Source organism: Centrocercus urophasianus, unplaced genomic scaffold, assembly GCF_019232065.1.
Source record: "Centrocercus urophasianus isolate 14NV4802_14NV808 unplaced genomic scaffold, USGS_Curo_1.0 seq_50, whole genome shotgun sequence".
Taxonomy (NCBI): Eukaryota; Metazoa; Chordata; class Aves; order Galliformes; family Phasianidae; genus Centrocercus; species Centrocercus urophasianus.
This window is the reverse complement of record NW_024885089.1, coordinates 461994-483898: the sequence shown is the minus strand read 5'-3', so window position 1 is coordinate 483898 and position 21905 is coordinate 461994. Positions and strand designations below refer to the sequence as shown.

At 41.5% G+C, this 21905-nt stretch overlaps 1 protein-coding gene across 1 annotated transcript in view; it reads right to left on the bottom strand.

Moving 5' to 3' along the window:
• Positions 1-21905, bottom strand: part of UNC5D (unc-5 netrin receptor D) — an 85675-nt gene that overhangs the window by 38613 nt on the left and 25157 nt on the right. The window contains exon 2 of the mRNA XM_042835229.1: positions 1767-1985. Coding sequence (XP_042691163.1) covers positions 1767-1985 — 219 coding nt within the window. The remainder of the gene's footprint in view (positions 1-1766; positions 1986-21905) is intronic.

Genomic DNA, 21905 nt, shown 5'->3' with positions numbered 1-21905 from the left:
AAATAATTGGGTTTGTAACTGAGCAGTAGACCACAGCAGTGCATCCATCAGTCACGACACGTGCTGCCTTACCTGCCCTGACTTCATGCATCAGCAGCAGCAAAGTCACCACAGCACAAGCTGCAATGCAAACCATCAGCCTCCCAGAACCCTCGATACACCCTCAGGCAGCCAGCTTGTGTCAGCCCAGTGTTTAACTACAAACCACACAGAGCTACAGAATTGATGCCCTTCCTCTCAGGTTCACATACTGGCTCTCGTTATGTGCACTCCTTGCACAGCCTGGCTAAGAACACACAGGCAGGAATTTGCAGAGATGCTAAGATGCGCGCCTTGCTCGCTTATTTGTTTCTATTCTTCACCACTATTCTACTGTTCTTCTCCAAATTTCCACCACATACCAAAGAGTGGAAGGATGGAACAAGGCAGCCTCATTTTCGTGCAGCATGACTTCCTTTTGGTGAACGCATTGACACTCATTAACCAGAGGCACCACTTGTGCCATAAATTTGAGTGCAGTTTCTCACAGATGGAGCCCACGCAGTGTGCAGAACACGGAGTGTTTGGTAGCAGAAATGTTTATTCTCTGGATTTGGCTCCAGAGTGTGTCAGAGCACTCATTTACTCCCCTCAAAAAACCTCACGTCTGATGTTTCCTGAAGGCTGGGGAAAGGTTCTGAAGTAGTTTGTGGGTACGGATACATCCAGGAGAGAAGAACATCCAGGCCTGTCCTTCACAGCTCACCCAACGTAGCCGTTCCTTGTGCCTTTCTGCATGCTGAGCATCATCACGGCTGCTTTTAGAACACATTAACTATTGGGATCACGCCCATGTGCAGACAGCAAACAATACTTTTACTGCTAGCTCTGCCCTTGGGCTAAATTCAAATCTGCATCATTTATATTCCAGATCCCATTCGCTAAGTCTGTGCCTCCATGTCTCAAAACTCAATGTTACCGTATGTTATTTAAAAGCAAAACAGAAAACCTACCACCTAATGTTGCTTCATCTTTTTTTTTATTCTATTATTAATCCAAGGCTTATAAAACATAATTGCAGTATTCACAAGACAGCTTTTCATTAACCATATGGAAGAAAAACATTTAGGAACGACATTTCTTCTGTATTGATTCAGCAGTGCCTTTAGAAGTAAAGGTTACGCCTATTAAATTCTTTTTGAAAAGGTAACTGTAGAAATTAGAGCTCACTCAGATTAGCATTTACAGAAAGCTGCTAGGATGAAATTTCTTCAGAATGTGTCACTTAAAGTGAATGCCAAACACCACTGTCACTTCAGGAGATGTATCTTCTTCTTTAAATGTGGTTTTCCCCCCCCAAAGAGGAATTTCTGGTATTGATGGAGAGGATGTTGTGCCTACGCTGCTATTTCCAACCCGTGGAGTTGCCTAGCAATCGTGGAAGTTAAAAAGAGGAGGAAAGCAATAACAAAACCGAATTGTGAAATTACAAGACAGCGCAGCGTTAAATTGGTTTGCAATAGTTATCAAGATGCTTTTAAATGAGAAAAGATAAAGGGTGTGCTGGAAGCATGATAAAATCTGTTGATGGCTTTCAACTTTCTCCCTTCTTATTTCTCTTCCTTTGAGAGAGATGCTTTTACACAATGGATTTCTCCTGCTGAACTTGGTTACTTAGCAAATAACCATTCCTTCAGCTCAGTGCACCCCGCAGCTCTTTGCCATTCAACTGTGTCACAACCCCAGTGCAGTTTGTGCTTACACCTCCCCAAGGACACTGCCCTTACCTGTGGTCTCATCCATGCTTTCCTCCGACACGTGCTCGTTTTGGTGGACCCATTCACCATTGCACTTGAAGAAAATCTGCATGGCTGGCATGGCTTTGCAGCGTAAGACAATGGGGTTGCTTTTGATAATGTAGGCATCATCTGGTTCCTCCATGAAGTGAGGCAGCGTTCCAGGAGCAGATGGGATGGACTCTGGAAGGGCTTCGCTGTTATCATTTCCTGAAAGGGGCAGAAAGGAAAACACACATTTTTCACGTTGCTTTATTTTTGTATTATTTAACTGGCTGTAAACCAGTTAAACGTCCATATTTTATTAAAAACTAATTTTATTAAAGAAAAACTTGAAGAATGCAATAGTTATCAGGACTGCTTTGGCGCACACCAAGACAAAACAATAATGTAAGAACTTCCAGGGAAATCAGAACGTCAGAAAAAGGCATCATCCGTACTGCCAAGTTTTATAGATGGGCACAGAAAGACTAAATGGGTCACCACAGATCATACAAGATGCCCGTGGGAGAAGTAGAACTAAACCTTATTCTCTTGAGCAGCATTCAGAGCTATAACCAAAGCACCCCTTTTTTCCAATGCTGACTTTCCTTCAAACAGTTGCTGCACATTGAAAGAGGCTCAGAGTACATGGAGAAATGTACTGATGTGAGCAGCACTACTGCAGCACTTCAACAGTGAAATAAGCAAACTGTGGTTTCCAGACCCACACAGAGGAAATGTTCAATGTGCTCCTACATTGATCCCCCTTCCTGCAGCCCCTTAAGGTGCTGCAAAAGTTGAAAAAAATTGGAAAAATTGGAAAAAAATTGTTTCTGTAGGGCTACAGCCTGTGGGGGTAAGGCTGCACTGTGGGCAGGAGGATCCAAAGGCACCCAATCAGCACACCTCCTGTTTTCTCAATTTCTCTGCTTAGATGTGAACGCAGAAGCACTCAAACAATAATGAGCATATGACATCTATTTTTAATAGAAGTAACCCTGCTTAACACTCCATATCTGTATTTGAAACTATACACCCTGTACGTGATGGGAAATGATTATATTTCCGAGTGAGACTGAGAGACTTCCATTTTTCACAATGTTTTAAACTACATTTTTAGTGTACTTTATAAAATATTATCATAATTCTTAGCGTTTTACTACTGAACAGTTATGCCAATTTTCATCTTGTCAGTCTTCAGTAATACTGCGTCCCTGCAGGCCTTATTAAATCCATGCTTTATAGAATGACACTTTTTCTATTTCCTGTGAATTCGGAGAGGCACAGGAATCCCACTCCTCCATCAATTCTTTCAGTGCTCCACGAGGCAGCAATGAGTTTGTGTGGGTTAAGGCTGGGTTGGGAAGGGACCTCAAAGCCCACTGCTCCCATCCATCCCCCAGTGGGCTGCAAAGGGCTCCATCTGTGGCCTCAGGCACCTCCAGGGATAGCAGGAATAGTGGAAGACTTTGGGAAGAACAGTGGACAACTTTACAGGGATCCTTTTAGTCAGAGGACTCAATGTTATTCTGGGAGCCCTTCAATTTGTTGTTCAGAGTGAGTTACAAAGGATGAAACCCAAACAGTGCTGAAATGAAGGGCTGGGACTTAACAGCAACACACAGCCATGGTGTTACTGGGTTACTGACGAGCACCTGCAAACAACAGACATCACTCTTTTACTACCTGTGCTTTTTAATTTCACACATCTTTCTTTTCTGTTTTCTTTCAATGGTGCCTCACTTGTTTTAACATCCATCTAAAGCCTGCTGGAACTTTATAAGGGTTTTGATTTCAAGTTATTGCAGCTGTCAGCCTTCAAGGTTCAGCCATATGTACTCACAGGAAGGCGGTTGTTCCACCACAACAGTGAATGACAGAGGACAGAACTACCAAATGCAATCCCTGTGTGGCACTCATACTAATTAAGTAGTTCTGTATCATTTACCAGCGGTGCTGAATAAGTAATAATTGGATTCACTTTCAATGTATAGAGTTTCAAGAAAAATTATGCAAAGAGATTCATCAGCATGCATCTTTGATTACTGACCACTCTTCTGTTTCCTGCATCGTCAATCTTTGCTAAATACCACGTCCCTATAGACTTCAGTAAATCCATGTGGCAAAGGAAATAACAAAGGCATTAAAGGATTTCACACAGGCAACAAAATTTCATATTTCTATCAATGTCTGCATGGCTGTCAAAAAAACAAACAACCCACATTTCTGCATACGTGGCAGGGTCAGATGGTTAAAAGAATGAAGGCAAATCGCATTGAAGTTGCTTTTCCAACTAACAGCTCCAGTTTAGTTACAAAAACTGCTCCCTAGTGAAGGAATGCGTCTCAAGGGGATTGCAGGTGGGAAGTCAGGCATTGCTTGCAAACGTGCCAAGCAGCCACTGTGGGGTTTCCCATATAATTCCCATTGGAAGTCACAAATGCAGGGCATGTCTCAGAGTGCCAACCTCTGGTGGCAGTGTGTGAGACTCAGAGGCTTCCCATGGATATAAAGTATAAACTTCCAGCAGCTGTACCATAATCCTCCCCATCAAATATTTGGGCGACAGGTGGAAAATTGTTCTGCCAGCTGAGGGAAGACAAAAATCCATTCCTCCTGGCAATTTTCTGCAATGAAAACTCCAAAAAAAAAAAAAAAAAAAAAGAATGTGCAATAAGTTGTGGAAATAAATCTAAAATATTATCATGCAAAAGCAGCGTGCTCAAAATTTTCAGCTGCAAACAAACCTCACTTATCTAAATTGTAAAGAATTCTATTTCTTCAGCAGAGGAGTGGATGCTTCCACTTGGAGCTTCATTTTACATCTGTTTCTGCGTTGGTTTTTTTTTTTTCCATTTCACTTTGACAGCACTGCGTGGCTTCTTCAATCACTGCTTCTAAAGCATCATGAAGCCTGACAACATATCTGGGCAGGAGGCATTGGCAGTTTCAGTTTCCCAAAGGGTGAATGGTCAAGTCTGCAGATGGACATTGTGAGCTGGCAACGCAGCCAGCAGCCCAGTGCCACAGACCTCAGTTCCCATTCTATTAAAACCATGCTAAGCTGCATATGATATTTCTTTGTAGTTTAGAAGGCTTTGGGTGACATCGTGTCCTCGTGAGCAGAAAAGGAGAGCGAAACACTGGAAATTTGTTGTCTTCAACAAGATTAAAAATCAAGGCAAATGTTATTCGTCTATTTGCTTTAACAATCCCTTCCTATGTAACCTACTCTACATCTACAAAGGTTCAGTGCTTTTTCCAGCACTGATAAAATGGACATTGAGAGAAAGTCCTGGTGTACACAGAAGGTTATCTGTGGGCTCAGGAGTGATGAGTGGAACTCAGGAGAATGACAGAACAACCTGAAGCGCTTGGAAGCGACTGAGCCAGCTTTAATAATTCACTGCTTCGTGGTGAAAAAACCCATAAGAACTGCCTGTGTCTGCTGAAGGACGAGCCAACACTTTGATCTGAACCAACCAACAAGAAACACACATGGGAACCCTTCACTGTGAGCTGTACTTTCCTCAGAGAGGAACGGAGAGAAGCTCCTTTCCTTACACGATCCTATTTCTTATATTTCTCTGAACAATCCCCTTTTTCCCCCACTTTTCACCACACAACAGTAACAACACTACAATCCAAGCGCCTTTTCTCACAGAATCCATTTAAAAGAAACTCCACCATGTCAACAGCGTTTTGCTGTAACAATAAAAGCCTCTGAAGTACCGCTCTGTAAGTGAGCACAACCGCTTTCACTGCGAGGAATCTGTGTGCCAGTGTGACCCAGGCCATCTCCTCAATCCTCCTTTATTCCGTTCTCTTTCCCTCTAGCAGCCTGTTTCAGTAACACTTCTTTTCCCCATGAATTCAGCTGACATTGTGCTGTCCCTCCATCCCTGCTGTTGCACAGAACTCATAGCAGTAACTTTCAAGAAACATTTTTAATGGGTTACAGGAGGATACCGTGTCTGTTTCCATCCATAAGGATTAATATGCTCATGAAACAGAAGTCTTTTTAGTGCCAGAGATTAATGTTATGCTATCATAATCCTTTATGTATTCTAAACCTATCTGTATCAAAGCTATACATGTTTTTAAAAATGATATATTCAATTTATTAAAAATTAAGTGGATTACAAACTTGAGGAATCTTTCATTTGTTCATACATTCATACATTCAACATCCACTTTTTTTTGTCCTTTATGCATTAGCAAGGAATATCGATCTTTAAAGGAAAAAGACTCCCTAGCATTCTAAAGAGACAAATCAGTGACACAAATGCAATGTGTGAATCATAGCAAACCACAAGAAACAGGAAAAAAAAAAACAACTTTAAAAGCAAAATGGGAAAACACATGATAATACCTGATTGTATGCATACAGAGAATCAAATGGATGAGGACAACCACTGTGTATTTAGCTAGCAGTCAGCCTGAAAACATCACGGCCTCACCAGCATTCTGAATGAGCAAAACAGGCCTAAAACCTTCCTAGGTACAACACAGCTGCCATAACATGCTGACCAGACACAGGTCAGCTTCAATGGCAATAGCATCAGCTACATAAACGTTAAGAATTTCCTGCAAACACATCATACTTGTCAGCAGGCTGTAGGAGATGGAGGAGACTTCAGCATCTCACATCTCCAGATGGTGCCATAGGACCACCAGATGTGCAGATTGCACTGAAGGTTCAGGCTCTGCTTTTGCCTGTTTTAAGAACAAGAAATAAATAACAAGGAAAAAAAAACCCTGAAGAAATTAACACACATCATTGGGTTAGATGATGTTACAGGTGCCTCGTATCGCTGCCAAGTGCAATGGTTGCCATTACACAGTCAGCATTTCCTTACAGCTCCTACACTATGGAACAAGTCTTTAAGGCAGCTGGAAAAATTTAGCATAGATAGAAGTACATGACAAAGCAGGAGAGGGGGAGGCTCTGGAAAGCCTTACTTGGATTCTGATGTGTGCAGATACCTCACATTGCCTTGAAAGCTACACATATTTCTTAGCAGTCTGGTCTTCTGCTCTAGGAACAGACTTCTCCCAAGTACAATTATTGACTTAACACAGCTGCTTATCAAGCCCTGGGTCAAAAAACAGTACCTGCTGATGCAAGCACTTGGAGCTCAGCAGCAGAGCAATAATAAATATAATAAATTCGTACCCAGTTCATAATCACACCTGTGGCACAACAACTCATTCTTAGCTGCAGCAGCATTCTATTTACTGAATGAGCCACCAGAGCTCCTTCCACGAATTCAATTCACACATCAATTGTCATTATTAAGGCTCAAGGCTTTGACGTGCCCAGCAGCCAATGAAGCTGCAGGAGGAGATGCTCACTGCAGAGCCATTGGCATTCTGCTTCACGAAGAGTTCTGTTTTGTTTGCAAGCAAGTAATGAGTCTGTCATACATTTGCTGATCATATATTAAGAAGGGGGCAAAGAAAACCCACACATACAAACTGATTTTCTTTTAAAACCACTGTAACAGCAAAGCTGCTCTACAGATAAATGTCAGTTTAATTTTTTGTAAATGTTGAAGGGGAAAAAAAATTCTTCCTCCACCAGAGAATAATGCCTGCAACTCCCGACAACGTGTCACCCAGCAAATCTTCTCAATGCTTTTCTTTGGCTGCCTGCACAGAAAAGTAAGCAGTATCTGTTCAATGCTGTGCTTGAGATCTCAACACAAACTCTCCCTGGCTGTTGTCCATCTGACCCTTTCAGGTCCCTCCAATCTAGCAGAAAAGGTGCCAACAACCTGATGCTCTCAAATTGCACATGACTACATTGAAGATAAGGACAAAAAACAACATATACTGCTTTTAAGACAGAAAGTATCAGGGAATCCTTATTTGTCCAAGAGATGGACATCTAAAGTAGAATTTCTATTCAGCTACAAAAAAAACCTCAAAGCAGAGAAAAAAAAATAATGAACCTGTAGGTTGTAAACATGCAAACATTCACCATCAAGTCAGAGAATTCTGAAATTCAGGTAAATATTTGGCTGAATCATTGCATAGACAAAGCCTGGCTTGGCCTTCAAGCCTCACAAGGTCATGGTCTGATCCCAAGCCCCAAGCCTTCCAATGGTTTATATAGGAGCTGTGATAACCATGGGTGACAAGGATCCTGAGGGATGTGCAGAGAGCAATGGAAGCATGCTGATTTGTACTTTGGTCAGAAATAGCTCCTATGCTTACAAGCTCTAATCATAGTCTCACTAAAATATCTTTCCCATTGGAAAAGTTGGCACTTTTCATTTATTTTCTTCTTTTGCCTTATGTTGTAACCTTGCTGTGCATCAAACTCAAATATCAGTCACTGTCAGAGGTAAATTACAGTATGGCACATGACATTTAAATCACTCCTATGTGAATAGACATTATCACAATTCCAAATACAAGAAGGAACTTCCCCCTCTCACCTATTCCTTTTTTTGCCAAAGCTCATTACCAAACCTGGAAGCAGAACAAAACATGAATCACTGGGCTTCTTTGGGCTTAAAAGTTTCTTTTATATATAATATAATATATATATATATATAATATAATTATATATATATATATATATATATATATATGTATAAATTACATTAAAACCAGAACCTGGCCTGAGGTGAAGCACAGATATACATCACTTGGCAAGAAAGACAACGACAAGAGAAATAAGAGGTCACATTTCTTCCCTTGCCTTTGCAAACAGTGCTGTCGAGCTCCTCCTTAGCAACATGACCTCTTACAGTCTACTTTATCCAAAACTGTACTAATAGTCATATGTACATGCAGTTATTCTATCTTAATCCCTGCCCCTGTGGTATTCACTAGAAAAATCCAACGTTATCATCAGTAATTCATCCCAAGAAAAAGTGAAAGTGCATTTCTGCTCACAAATCATATAAAGCTCCTCAAAACATATAAATAAAATAATCATGGAGTTTTCAGTACATAAACTGTTCACCAGCAAACACTTCCCCCCCTTTTTTTTTTAGGTTACGTTCTCACTAAATACCAAATACGTCTCCCGTACTCTAAAATACCTCTAGATAAAATGGACCAAGACATGAGAAAGGAGGAGAGCACTCTAAACTGCCTTATTTGCTCCTGAAATATAGAAGACAGTAATACGGCTATGATGAGATCTGAGTTCAGGTGACCTTAATTGCCAAGACAACACACAAGTGTTCATTTGCAAAACCCATGAACTAAGAGATGACCACAGCTGTCAGGGTTTGAGACATTGCTGTCATCCGTATCTTGAGGCACTCGATAGCCAAGAGTAGAGAAAACAGTGTAATTCTCAGCAACTGCCTTCTAAATCCCTAATGATCTAATTTAAAACTGGACTAAAGATTGCTGTAGTTATTTTTGTTGCTTCTTCAGGTATCTCAAACATAACAACATAAAATACCCAACGTTAGGCATTGATAGACATCATTCTATCTGTAACATAGAGCACATGCTTTAGAGCAATGAGTTCAGATGAGAACACTACATTTCCTAATTCACATAAAATACAGAATTAAAATCACACGTTAATTTTTCTTTGCAAGTGTCTTCACTCTTTTTCACACTTCACACAAATTAAGCAGAGCTCAATAGAGATGCATTACATTTAATTTGACTTTAAGGGTCCTGCCTATCCTAAAACTGATTCTATTGTGTACTGGGCATTTTAAATATAACTGAATTTATGAAGTATATACAGTATCCCACAACAGAGGAAAAAATCCAATTAGGAGATAGGTTCTGTGTAATTAGAGAGACTCGAGTCCCAGGTGTTTTTAAGCCTTTCTGTAAATACTAATCAAAGCAACGTGACATTTGCATTAACAAATATTTTCATGTGCATATTTGCAGTAACTACATGTCACACAACAAAGGAAAAAAATAGAAAGCCAGAGTAATGGGCACTGTAGTGATCCTTGTGCTCCTGCAGAAAGGATGTGCGAGTTGGCCATTAACTTTCTATCTATCTGCTTTTTCAAGGTAACCCTCTGCTTCAAATACTTGATGAAATAGACATAAAACCAATTGCAACAGCTAGATGAAATAACCACAGAGAGAAGTAAGACAAGGAGATGATAAAATAAACATCTTTCACAGCCTCTTGGTGGAATGGCACTGCAGACTGGGCAGTTTATTAACCCACCTGCCATATACTGGTCGTTTCCCATCTGCAGCAGCATCATCCCCAATGCTCTGCATGCAACCCTATCCACCCATGGAAGTACTGCAGTGCAAATTCTGAAGCAGCAGTTGAGATGAGAACCCCAAAGGACATCCAGACAAAAATAGACTCGTGTATTCCTGTGGGCATCCTACCTATACTGAGAACTTCCTTGAGAGATCCAACCTTAGAAGGTCCTTCAAAGGGAAGAACTGAAATACCACTCACCAACAGCTGCTGTGCAGCACGTGCAGAACTGCACCGTCTGTAAAAAGGAACAACCTGAGAGATTCTGAATCACAGCAATTCCAGATAGCTCTGCAAAGATGTCTTCCCTTGGCATGGAATAATTTCTCATGCAGCTGCTTACCAATTTCTTAATTATGTTTTTTTTTCCCCCTAGCATTTTCCCTTACAGTGAATCAGAATCAGTTCTCCAACACTTTTGCTACCTGGCAGCTGCTGTCCTATTGATCACCTGCCTGTTTGTGCAGCTGCTGCTGGGGGAGAAATAACTCCAAAACAAAGCAAAAGAGGAAAAAAAGCACAAAAAGATCAATTTGGAAATACTGTCTCTCAAGAACCTCCTACACCAAACGCCCCTTCAGCTGACAATTTTGTGCAGCACAAAGATTTAATAATTTTCAAAACCTGACATTTTTCCATCTGAATCACACGTTACCTCATGCAAAATCTTTCCTATACTCTGCTGCGTTTCAAGGAGAAGGGCATTTTAAGCTTTTGTCATATTAAAGACCTGGAAAGACATACAGCTGTTAGCTCTGCAGCAGTTGCTCGTGAGAGAAATGCACACGTTGGGTGAGAATGGCAAGCTATTCAAACACTGCGAGATTATCTTGTTATGCGCATCAGCTAAACTCTCTTGTCCTGAAATCTCTTTACAAGCACGGATACACCTTGAAGTAATAAAGCTCATCCACCCTTCTTTCTCCTCTTCCACCCTTCAGATCAGTTTGGGTATTCATCAGTGTTAGGGTTTACCCTTGCGTGAATTCCATTGATTTTAACGTTGTCTGCCTGCGGGGTTTCAAGCAATTTTACTAAATACTGCGTTATCTGATTCTCCATTATACAGAATAATTTCCAAAGGACCCTCAAGCAGACTCCTTTTGAACGCAGGCTCTGGTACATAGACTGTTTCCTGATGTTGAACATCCCTGCATTTTGGTGAGGAAGCATAAACCCTGTGTGCTCCAGTATTCCTGAGAGCATCCCTCATTTATCCTCTACACAGCAGTGGAAACAAGGTTCAGAATGGGGCTTTTCATTGATTTTTTTTTTTTTTTTAGAGGGATTTCTGTGCTTTTTATTTTTCAGATTCCATGAAATCAGAATGTTATATGCTATTATGCAACCAACAAACAATATTTCTTTTCTGTATTGGTAGAATAACCTTGATTTCCAAGAGGCCAGGTAGGATCAATGACTCACAAGGATGTGAGTTTCTATAGTGGCATCATCTCATACCACACATCCCATCTCCAAGGAGGGAGGACAATCAGACCAAGAGTCCACTCACATCAGTACAAAAGCTCACAGCATCAAATACCAAAATAAGGGCCCTCCAATCTAATAGGAGGGTTCATATTTGTAACAGAATATTCCCACCCTGAGATAAAGCATTAAGAATGCCTGGCACAATAAATTAAGAAACACCTTCTGTAATCTGACGAATAATAACACAAAGATGATTGACTGCGAGAGGTTTAAGTTGGGGTTGGCTTCCAGTACAGACACACTTCACATCACTTTCACAACTTCCTTCAATACATTCTTTGACCTTCAGATTTTGTGATTTCAAGATCTGGCCCCAAACACCAGATGCCCCCCACACACAAAAGCCAATCAATCTGGCAGCAGCAGAGCCAGACCTGCTGCACACATCTCAGCACAAGTTCAGCAAGCAGGCTGTATTTCAATAGCATTAATTTCAATAACAGTAGGGCTACTTTAAAAAGCAGAAATACGTTCCTACGTTTCAAACTGCAGCGACATCCCCGAAGGGAAGAAAACTAAAGAGCTCGGAAACAACTCTTCATAGATCTTCTCTGTGGTTTTTGGCTTCAAGTTATTCACAGATTACAGAAACCACCATATTCTTCCCCTCCTGAGGTTACTGTATATATACCACCAGATAAATGCCAGAAAACTTCATTAAACACCCAGACATATGCAGTTTTCAGTTACAGGCAAAGAACTTGCTTTGCTGCTTTACTGAAAAGTGAATGTCATCTCTTCAGAGATGCTTGACAAGCCAACGATGCCTCGAGCTGCAACCACTGATCCATTCCTGACCTGATCGCTACTTCTTGTCCAACAATACATTGCACTCTTTATCTCAGTGTACCCTCAAGTGGCTGCTAGATGTTAGGTTGAACAAGCCAAGTCACTCAGTAAAGCTTTGTGGGTTTTTTTTATGCCAATGTGAGTTGGACCATTTCAATTCTGCAATGGCAGCTGCTTGGTGGTGTGAGAAGCACTGCTGTTGTGTGTCATACAGTCTGCAAGCAGAAGCACTGGACTAAATCAAGAAGTCTGCAATACAGATTTGTACTGAATGCAGTCTATTTTCATAACAGGCACATGTAATCCATAGAAAGAAACTTTACTTGACAGCAAACTGCAAGGAATTTCCTATCTGGTGAGGGGAAGAGGGGTAAATGACCATGTTCACACAACTCAGCAGCTGCTCTTAGAGCAAAAAGCTGCAAAAACATCCCAGCATGCTCCCATTTTCTCCAGCACGTCAAAAGCTACTGAGTATGACATTAAAATCCATCTCCTTTCAACTCCACAAACATGATACGTTAGCTGGATTTCTCTCTGTGAGGAGACGTGGTGCTTTAGCAGCTGTGATAAATGCCCACGTTTGGTTAGTGCTGTGATGGATAAGATGCAGCTGACAGCTGTTCCCACTGAAGCCCCGTGCAGCTGTGGCTGCCATATCTCACCTGCTGAGCCCTCCATGGGCAGGTAAAGCAACATCCTGGGGGTGACATAACACAAAGCATAAAGCTGATCCAACAATATGCCCCTGATACATTCCTTCACCATTTAAAGCCGTAACAGATCATTTACTCCTTACAAACACAATGTCTGTGCTCCTATTCAATTCCTATCTACCTAGAATCTGTCTAGAACCTTCTTTTCCTGATCCTGTGTAAACAGCTAACAATAAATTTGAACTGTTGACAGTGAAGTTGCATTTCCAGTTCTGCACTCATTTTGCTTTTAAAAAGCTGATCAGATACAAACATGTGCTAGCCTTACAACTTATGGTAACTCATTGCCTCAGCATGGACAGTACAGACAACTGCACTGATGATACAGACTCCCTGCAATCTGTCCATGCTGTGGCACCTCTTATAGCTGCCCTGCTTGATCCCATTGATCTATGGGAGAGGAAACAACGTGAAGCAACAAGGTTTGCATGTCAGAACAGTTTCACCATTCTCTAACACACCCAATAGTCACTCGCCAGCAGCAAGTTCTTGCCTTGCTTTTAGGAACCAAGAGCATTGGAGGCTTGAACAGATTCCTTGGTTCAGAAGTCAGATCATCCACAAACATTGTGCAAAGAACAGAAAGCAGTGCTATGAGAATCAAGCTGGGATACATGCACAGATCCAAGCTCACAACCACATGTTACACAATATATTCAAACAGACAAACGTGTATTACTAAAGCGTGACAAATTTGTTCTGATGCTTAAGAACCTCTGCAAGTTTGTCACAAACACAGAAGCAGCAGTTCTACAAAACCAACATGTACTCACACGGGGAGCTGGGAAAAGAAAGAATTACACTGATCACAATCTTTTTATTAATAATGTACAAAGCCTTTGCTTAAATCTAGATTGCTTGTCAAGACAAAAGCATCCTCAGCTTTCCTATTTTCCTAAACCAGAACAAAGCGTAAAGGTTTTTCCTCTTCCTTCCAAATGCCAGCTGATCCCCAGAAGTCTCACATTCACTGCTATTGCCATAACGAGTAAAGGCTGTTGTAATACAGCACAGGTAAAGGCTGTTGTAATACAGCACAGGTACACGACTCACTGAGCTAAGTCCAAAGGGATGACAACAACTGACCTCCAACATTTATCTGTCCCCTGATTCTTCCCCCCATCCCATCAGGGCTCAGCAGTAGCAATGAGCTCCCAGGCAGGAGCTGTGTTGTGGTTCATTCTGCACAATGTGGGCACTGTGAGCAGAAGGGGAACTGAAGAGAAGGGAGTTTCGCACAAGCCTGACTGCAGCACTGCAGCCTGTTGGAGAAGTCATGAAAGCAAGGGTTTTATAGTAGGAAAAATAAAACCATTTTTTGCACGTTTGACCAACAGATAAAAATGAGTAGCACCCTGAACTGAGCTATTGCTTGCAGTCAAATTCAACATCAGGAGGAAAGAAATAGCATCTCCTGGAAGCTGGTAGCCTATAATTATCTTCATGTAGTTAAGTATGTACATCTGCACACTGAACCTGGCATCTTGTGTTTAGGAGATGCTCACAAAGCAGCTTGGGGCTGCCCAGAGCCTTGTCAGCTGCATTCAACACGTCTTCCTCTGTTTTTTATGAAAAGCAATGAGAAAGAAGAGGAAATTATTCAAGAACTGTGTTCAAATGTCTATGAACAATATCCTTTTCATATCTGCAAGATGATAAAAACCACTTGTTACTTCACTGCTGTTTGAATCATCTTCTCCCCAAGAAAAGCAGCATTATTAATCTAGTATGTTTATCACAGCTCTATGATTGAAAGGCTTTTTGTTCCAGGACTTGGAAGATGTATTTGTCAAGTCTGACAGTTCTGATGCAGCCTTGCAGTGAACATCAGTGTCTGAGAAGGAATTTATGAAACCCTGAGCCCTAACAAGCAGCTAGAATCTTGGTGAGGTCTGATACTTGAACTGAGCAGGAAACAATCCAGTATCCGGATGGAAACCCATATTTCCATGTAAGAAAAAGACTCACTAGAAAGAAAGTCCTGTGAAACAGTGAAATGCTAAATCTCATGTGTTTAACATAGATTTTTAGATGTATCTGCATGAAATACATAAAGCCTATCTAGATATCTTTCATTTTAGAGCTTGGAAACTTAACGAGCAGATGTGCAGTGTAGGAGATGAGCCATAATCTTTGCTCTTGCAGTGCAATAAACTCAGTGGTGCTCCCTAAGGCTGAACTTAAACACAATGAGTTCAGACAAACAAGCTCTCTATATGACAAACCACAGCACTCAGCCACAGTGCTACGTGATGCTATGGTTTAAGGATTTTCTTCATTAAGAACAACTGTAATACACACACACAAAAAAAATGTAACCAATGGGCCACTCCATGCCCACGCTCAACTAAATCAGCATCTGAGCAAAAGCAAACACAAAAGCAAATACAAGCACTGAAGAACAATAAAATGACTGTAGATCCACAACACACAAAATTCAGTACATGCATCCAAAGGAACGTTACACACTGGGTACTTTTAACAAATCAGATTTGGGTGATGTCTGCTCTTGGTGTCCATAAATGTGCATCACATGCACAGAAATGTCGCATCGGATCTGCCTTTGGCATAAAGTTGCACTGCTTCATTTTAGTGAAGAACTGAACACCTGAATCTTCTCATTGTCCACAAACACACTTGGAGACTTATGTATACATAATTGGCTTCGACACCAGATTTGACATTAAACATAAAGCTGACAGAACCTCCATTATGTGACTTCCACAAAAGTGAGAGCACAGCAGCAGCAATAGGAGCTGCCTGCATTGTGCATCCAGCCAGACTTGGACAACCTCCAACTACACCACAGCTGTTTTGTCAACGTAAGAGGAATAAATCAGAGAAGCCTTATTTCTTTTGGAAAGCTGAGCAATCAGCTTCATCCATCATCTTCCATCAGCAAGAACTTTTCTAAATAGGAGCAGAATAGGAGTCAATAAAATATGCTTAAATACCACCCAGGCCTTTCCTTGCTGTGCTTTTAATTTGGTAAATAGATGCCTTCCGTTGGGCAGCACCCTGGAGCCTTTGCTGTGACGTAGATTAAGTGCTCTGTGAGCACTGTGTTGCTGAATTGATCTCAGAGGTATAGCTAACCGTAATGGCCTTGAAACACTGCCTTAAATCTCCCTGCTGCTTAATTCCAAACATTAAGGGGGGCACGTGGGGGTAAGGAAACTCTGGAGTGAAAATATAACTCTTTTTATGGTTTTATTTAAACTACACAAACAAGGGATGCGTGTCTTAGAGGCAAGAAGCAAAAGTGTAATGATTTTTAAAAAAAATCTGATGGAATATATTGTTAATTAAATTAAGTTCAGCCCCAAAAGACATGTTCTGTCTCTTTGATGAGGCTTAATTAAGAATAATATAACAAACACCACCTTGAAATCACCATGTATGAATTAAGCAGCGCAGGGAGGAAAAGAGGCTCTGGTAAAGGAGTTCTTACATCGCTGTGAGGATGTGCCACTCTGGTCACCTTTTGTTGCTTTTTTAAGTAACAAATTCTATGTGGCAAATACTCTGGTTTTTGTTACGTTGAAACTGTTTGCCCACAAAACAAAAGAAAGCAGCACAAGGGATGCAACATAGACCCCATGTCCAGGAGCTCTCAAGTGTTGCTTTCGGTGTAGAAGAGCTCAGCATCACCTTCAAACCAACCAACCCTAAAAACAATACAACACCATTGGGTCGTGTCAGGTATAAGCAATGCTTGGAGCAAATCAGCCACGAGTCTGGCCACAACCAACCTAAATTCGAGACATTCAACCTAGCAAGTCTTGAGATTGCTGTGATGATAAAAGCTGTGAAGATTTTGGTCCACTGAACTGCAGAACTGTTTGTGTGTTTTGTCAGATTGGGCAGAAGTTGCTGGGAGCAGTGATTTGAGCAGCACTGCACTCCTGCAGCTCCCAGGGCAGCAAACAGCTCTGAGCTCACTGAGATCACAATGGGAAACATCAGAGCTGAGCAGGACAACACAGAGAGGCCCGGAAATTAACATGCAAAGCGATATAGACAAAAATTCACTTTAACCACCGTCAGCCAAAACATGACAGCATCCAGAGCCTCTCAAATAAAATGATTCCTTTGAATAAAGAAATGATGGGGGAGACAGAATGGTTAAAAAAAAAAAAAAAAAAATGAATGCATTTCCCTTCCAACATGAATTCAGCAAGCAGGAATAAAGGGAAGATGCTGACAGCTGAGAGCTTATCTTCCAATAGATGCATGTGATTGTTTCAAATGTAATTTTGCACTTCAGGAGAAACAGAGGACATCATGCAAAGAAGTCAGCAATGGTGAATGCACATAATGAGTCAGTCAGGGATTTTTGCATAGAATTCAGAGATTTAGACAGATGTCCTGTCAATTTTTAGCAACAACTCATTCAGAGGCCGGCATGGCAAAGCTGCCAGCCATGCACTATTTTTGGTATCTTCTTTCCTGCCATTTAAATGACCTTTACCATTTTTTATAATTCTTGCCTGCAAGCCACGTCTGGTTTAATACTGAATAATTAATCACAGCACGTGAATTCTTCACAAAAGCTCTTTGGGTGCTCAGTGCATCTCAGGAGGGAGGATAAGACAAGTGCAGGTTTCCCTGAAGACCACAAGGGCTCATCCTAATGCAAGGGAACAACTTGTACAGAGGAGGACAGAGTGCAGAGATGTGATGGAAGCCCATTATCTCTGCCACTTATTAAACAATGATCATTGCACAAGTAAGCAGCAAGTTTTGGATTTGGTTGCAAAGCCAGTGTGTGAAAGCAGACAGAGCTGCTATTCTCTCCTGATATCAACAGCGTAGCTATAATCTATTCCTAGGGTAGATATGGTTTCTTTGCAAAATTATAGCCTCATTGTCACAGGAGGGGACAATTCATTGTGGTGCTTGCTATCAGCCAACAGGACAACACCCCCCAGCAGAGCTCAGACACTCCTATATGAGAGCAAAGGGCACCAGACAGAACGCCAGAGAGACCACATGGGGGAACAGCAGCACTATCAACACACAGATTTATCTGAGCCATTTCTACAGCTGAGTAGCATAACCCACCACAGAGTAAGCATTCTTACTATCACGCTGCAGCTGCTTATGGCCCTGTCAAGCAATGAGATAAGGATATCTTTCTAGAATTGCAGAACCAAAATGCAGAAGCGTCTTTGAAAAACACACAACTGCTTCTTTGTGTTGCTGGCAGATTTCATACATAAATTAACTGATGTTGCGGATGCTTCAAGAAAAATTTTTATTCCCCACGTGCTTTGCTATTATGCTTAGTAATGCATTACACAAAGCATATGCATTGTCAAGCACCATGGGGAAAAGTAATAAAAGTATCAGTAGGGAAGTAGCAAAATGAGGGGGAAAAAAAAAAAAATTGTTCAGCAGTCTTTAATGAGGTCCTTCTGGTCTCCAGCCAAACCTCTAAGAGTAAGGCAGCAAGATTCCAATTAATCATAAATGAATAAATAAATCCACAAATACAAAGCTTGATCAAAACTCAGTTTTTTCAAGGCAACAACACACTGTTCCTAATATAAAAGTGGAACCTTATTAACAAATCCTGTCCTCATTTTTATTACTTTTCAATTTGAACTCCAGATTTTTAATCAATCTGAAGCACCTTGTTTGGAACAGAGGCAGTTACTCTCACCTTCATCCTTAACACCTGGTTCAATGAGCGTTGAACATTCCTCCTCACATCCCTGCTCCAAGGACAGCATTTACACCTGAGCACAACGTCCTTCCATCCAGCAACAGCATCTTCTATGGAGTGAGAGGAGTGCATTTTGAAGACATGAGGAACAAAAAAGGAATAACCCCATCTCCTGGCCGAGTGAGCTGCTGTGGCTTTATAACCTCACCCACAGAACTACTGAGCAGGCACTGACTGCTTTATAAAGGTCTTCAATATTGAAGTCAGGAGAACATCTGAGGCTATAAAAACTGTTCCAAAAGATCAGGTCTAAAAAAATAATAATAAATGTAAGATGCACCTCGGCCCCTTCAGACACTGAGCTCAGTGACTGTGAAATACACATGTGCTTGTGGGAGAATTTCTTTTGAAAACACTGATTTGTTGAGGCTGCAATTGCTGGGTCAGGAATGGGCTTTGCTTTCCTCTCCTCTATTAGACTATTCCAGTTGAACCCATTTTATGTTATACAACCATACAACCAGTGAAATAGGAATTGAACAAGAGAAAAAAAAAAAAAAAGAGAATTATTCCATGCAAGGAGAAGGGAAAATACATTTGACTTCTATACACTTGAAGCCAATGTCCCAAGGCCTGAGCTCACCTTGCAGTGACAGCACAGGGCTCATTTTGCCATCATCTCAGACTGAACACTGCAAACCCCGTCGCTCCATCAATGCTGGGCAGCCCAGGCTGAGCACCAGGGGTCAGATACAGCCACCAGGTAGTTCTTGTGCTTAACACAGGATTCACTGCTCTGTGGACAACACAAACAGTCCTAGGAAAACGCATAGCCTTCATTGGCAATTCAGGCTCAGCATCCACATGTGCAGTGGGATGACAGATTTCCTCCCCACATGCACTCAAAGTTCTTTCCCTCCCGCAACACCTCCTCTCCTGCTGCTCCACACAGCCTTCCTCTGCCTTCTGTTTGTCCTTCCACTCCATAAAACTGTGTTATTCCCCTTCCTTGCTGTCCCCTGGAAAGCAATCATGGTACTTTTATCTCTTTTAAAAAGCAATATATATATATTTATTATTATCTCTTCCTCTGTAGTGATTTAAGGAGGAAAAGCTAACTGTATTTGTTATTAAGAGAAGTTGGAAGGCCTGGCCTGATTTGTTTTCTGAAAGTCATATTTTATGGCAACCATATTATCACTGTGAAACATCACCTCCTGCTGAGGACACACAGGTCATAAAGCCCTCACAGTACCAGGATAAGAGCTGAGAGCCATTGAGTGGGGATGAGAGAAAGGATGAGAGCATGAGAGTGAAAAGCATGTAAGAATTACTGCCTCTGATATTCATTAGTCCAAAATGGAGAAAAGGAAAAGCATTTTTCAAGCCTTCAGAAATACTTCCATCACCCTCTGATCATCAGGAATGAAATAATCCACTCACTTGTGACAATGCAGCCTAAGGCAGGTACAGGCTGTGATAGCAACTGTTCTCCTTAGGACAGTGCAGTCAGGGAGCAAACTGCACATATTGAGGAGTGCTGTACCCAAATCCTACAGCTGCCTTTCAGTGCACTGACAGAGGCCCTGAAAAGCAACGTGATAAATGGGAGAGCTGACAGCAGGACGGTTTGCTGGAGTCTCCTTCTCACATGCTCCTTTTCGGGGATACCTATCAGTATCCTCCCACAACCACAGCCTACAGAGACCTTCTGTAGCAGAATGGTGCAACCTGATGATTGCAGCCCTCCCACCCCATTAAGCACTGAGATGTGCTGCAGCCACCTGACTGCCAGCTCCCAATCCAAGACCTCCATCAGCTTCTGAACAGGGCAAGGATTGTCAGGTACCCTTTTTGCACTAAAGAAAATAACTGTATTTTGGGAAAGCCAAACGCTTCCCAAAGCTGTTCCGACTAATGGCCCTGTAATTCACTATAACCTCCAAGTTTATCATTTCGTTCTGTTTGCATGTTTCCAAACGACATGAGAACTGTGTTGTTTGCACTTTTAATCTCATAACAACTCTCTGGCAGCCGTATGCATGCCATGGGGGAGGCTTCCTAATTTATGTAAAGTATTACAGAAAAATGATCTATATGACAGTTAGGAATAAAAATACTAAATGCAAGTCATTACTCACTGAAGATAATTTGAGAGCATTTTGTCAGGGGACACATTAGATTACAGAGGATAAAGAGTAGGAATAGGTATTCACATATTTATTCCTATTTGCATAATCAACTGAAGGAGATAGCAGATGTTCTCTTGGGCCCAACTAGCACACAATGAATTGAACAACAGTTTGCAAACTTTCTATTATTTTTCATGCTATCACCACAGTATTTTTTTTTCCCCCACAGGTTTTGCAAAGAGATGCAGCTCTTAGCCCAGAACTAAGTATGGCCCCTCGATTCAGGTTCTGCTTCCAACTAATAAATGATATGGTGTAAGCTGGCTTACATAAGAAAGTGCTACTTTGAACATCATCAGTGTTCCTAGGTGAGCATTCCTGCCATGTCTGAGAGCATCAGATGCAGCTTCAGCAGGTCTGACACTTTGCTTTATCCAGAATAGCCACTGTCCACCTCTCAGAAGGAGCACAGACAGCCCCAGCAGGAATGACATCCCCAGAGCTAATGATAAATCCAGCCAACAGATGGGAGATTAAAGCAATTGTTCAAATCCAGCTTTGAGCGACCGGCTTTTGTGCATCACTTAAGATTTTAAGTGATAATTTTATTGTGATGAACCCGCACATCAATTAGTTCAAGAGGAAGCAATAGCTGCATTATCTCAGGCATGAAAAGTCCAGGCAGATCTGGACTAAATTCCCCAGAATGGGCATTAGGAGAACGTTGTTGTGGAGTTGGATTACACAGCCACAACCCACGGCCAAACATCAGGGATGCACAAAGCCTCAAGCTGGGGAGCACCAACCACTGTCCCAAAGACAGCTGGGTTACAAAGGCAGGTTGGAATTGTAGGTAAAGTTTTGTTTCCTCGTAGGAAACAGTTGTGTTTGAGTTCTTAAATTCCTTAAAACTAAACTGAAAATTAAAGGAGAAAATGTTTGCAAGACAGTGTCCTGATAAGGAAAATTTTCAAACTCTAATGAACTTCATTTGAAACTGATTCTCTACAGCAGATGTTTCCAAGAACCTTCTTGCATTTTCCAGACTGGCAGAACCATGATTTGTGGAACACTGGATGGAATGACGACTGTAATTCAGAGCAAAGAAGCGGAAGTATCTCAGAAGCTGCTTCTTGTGCT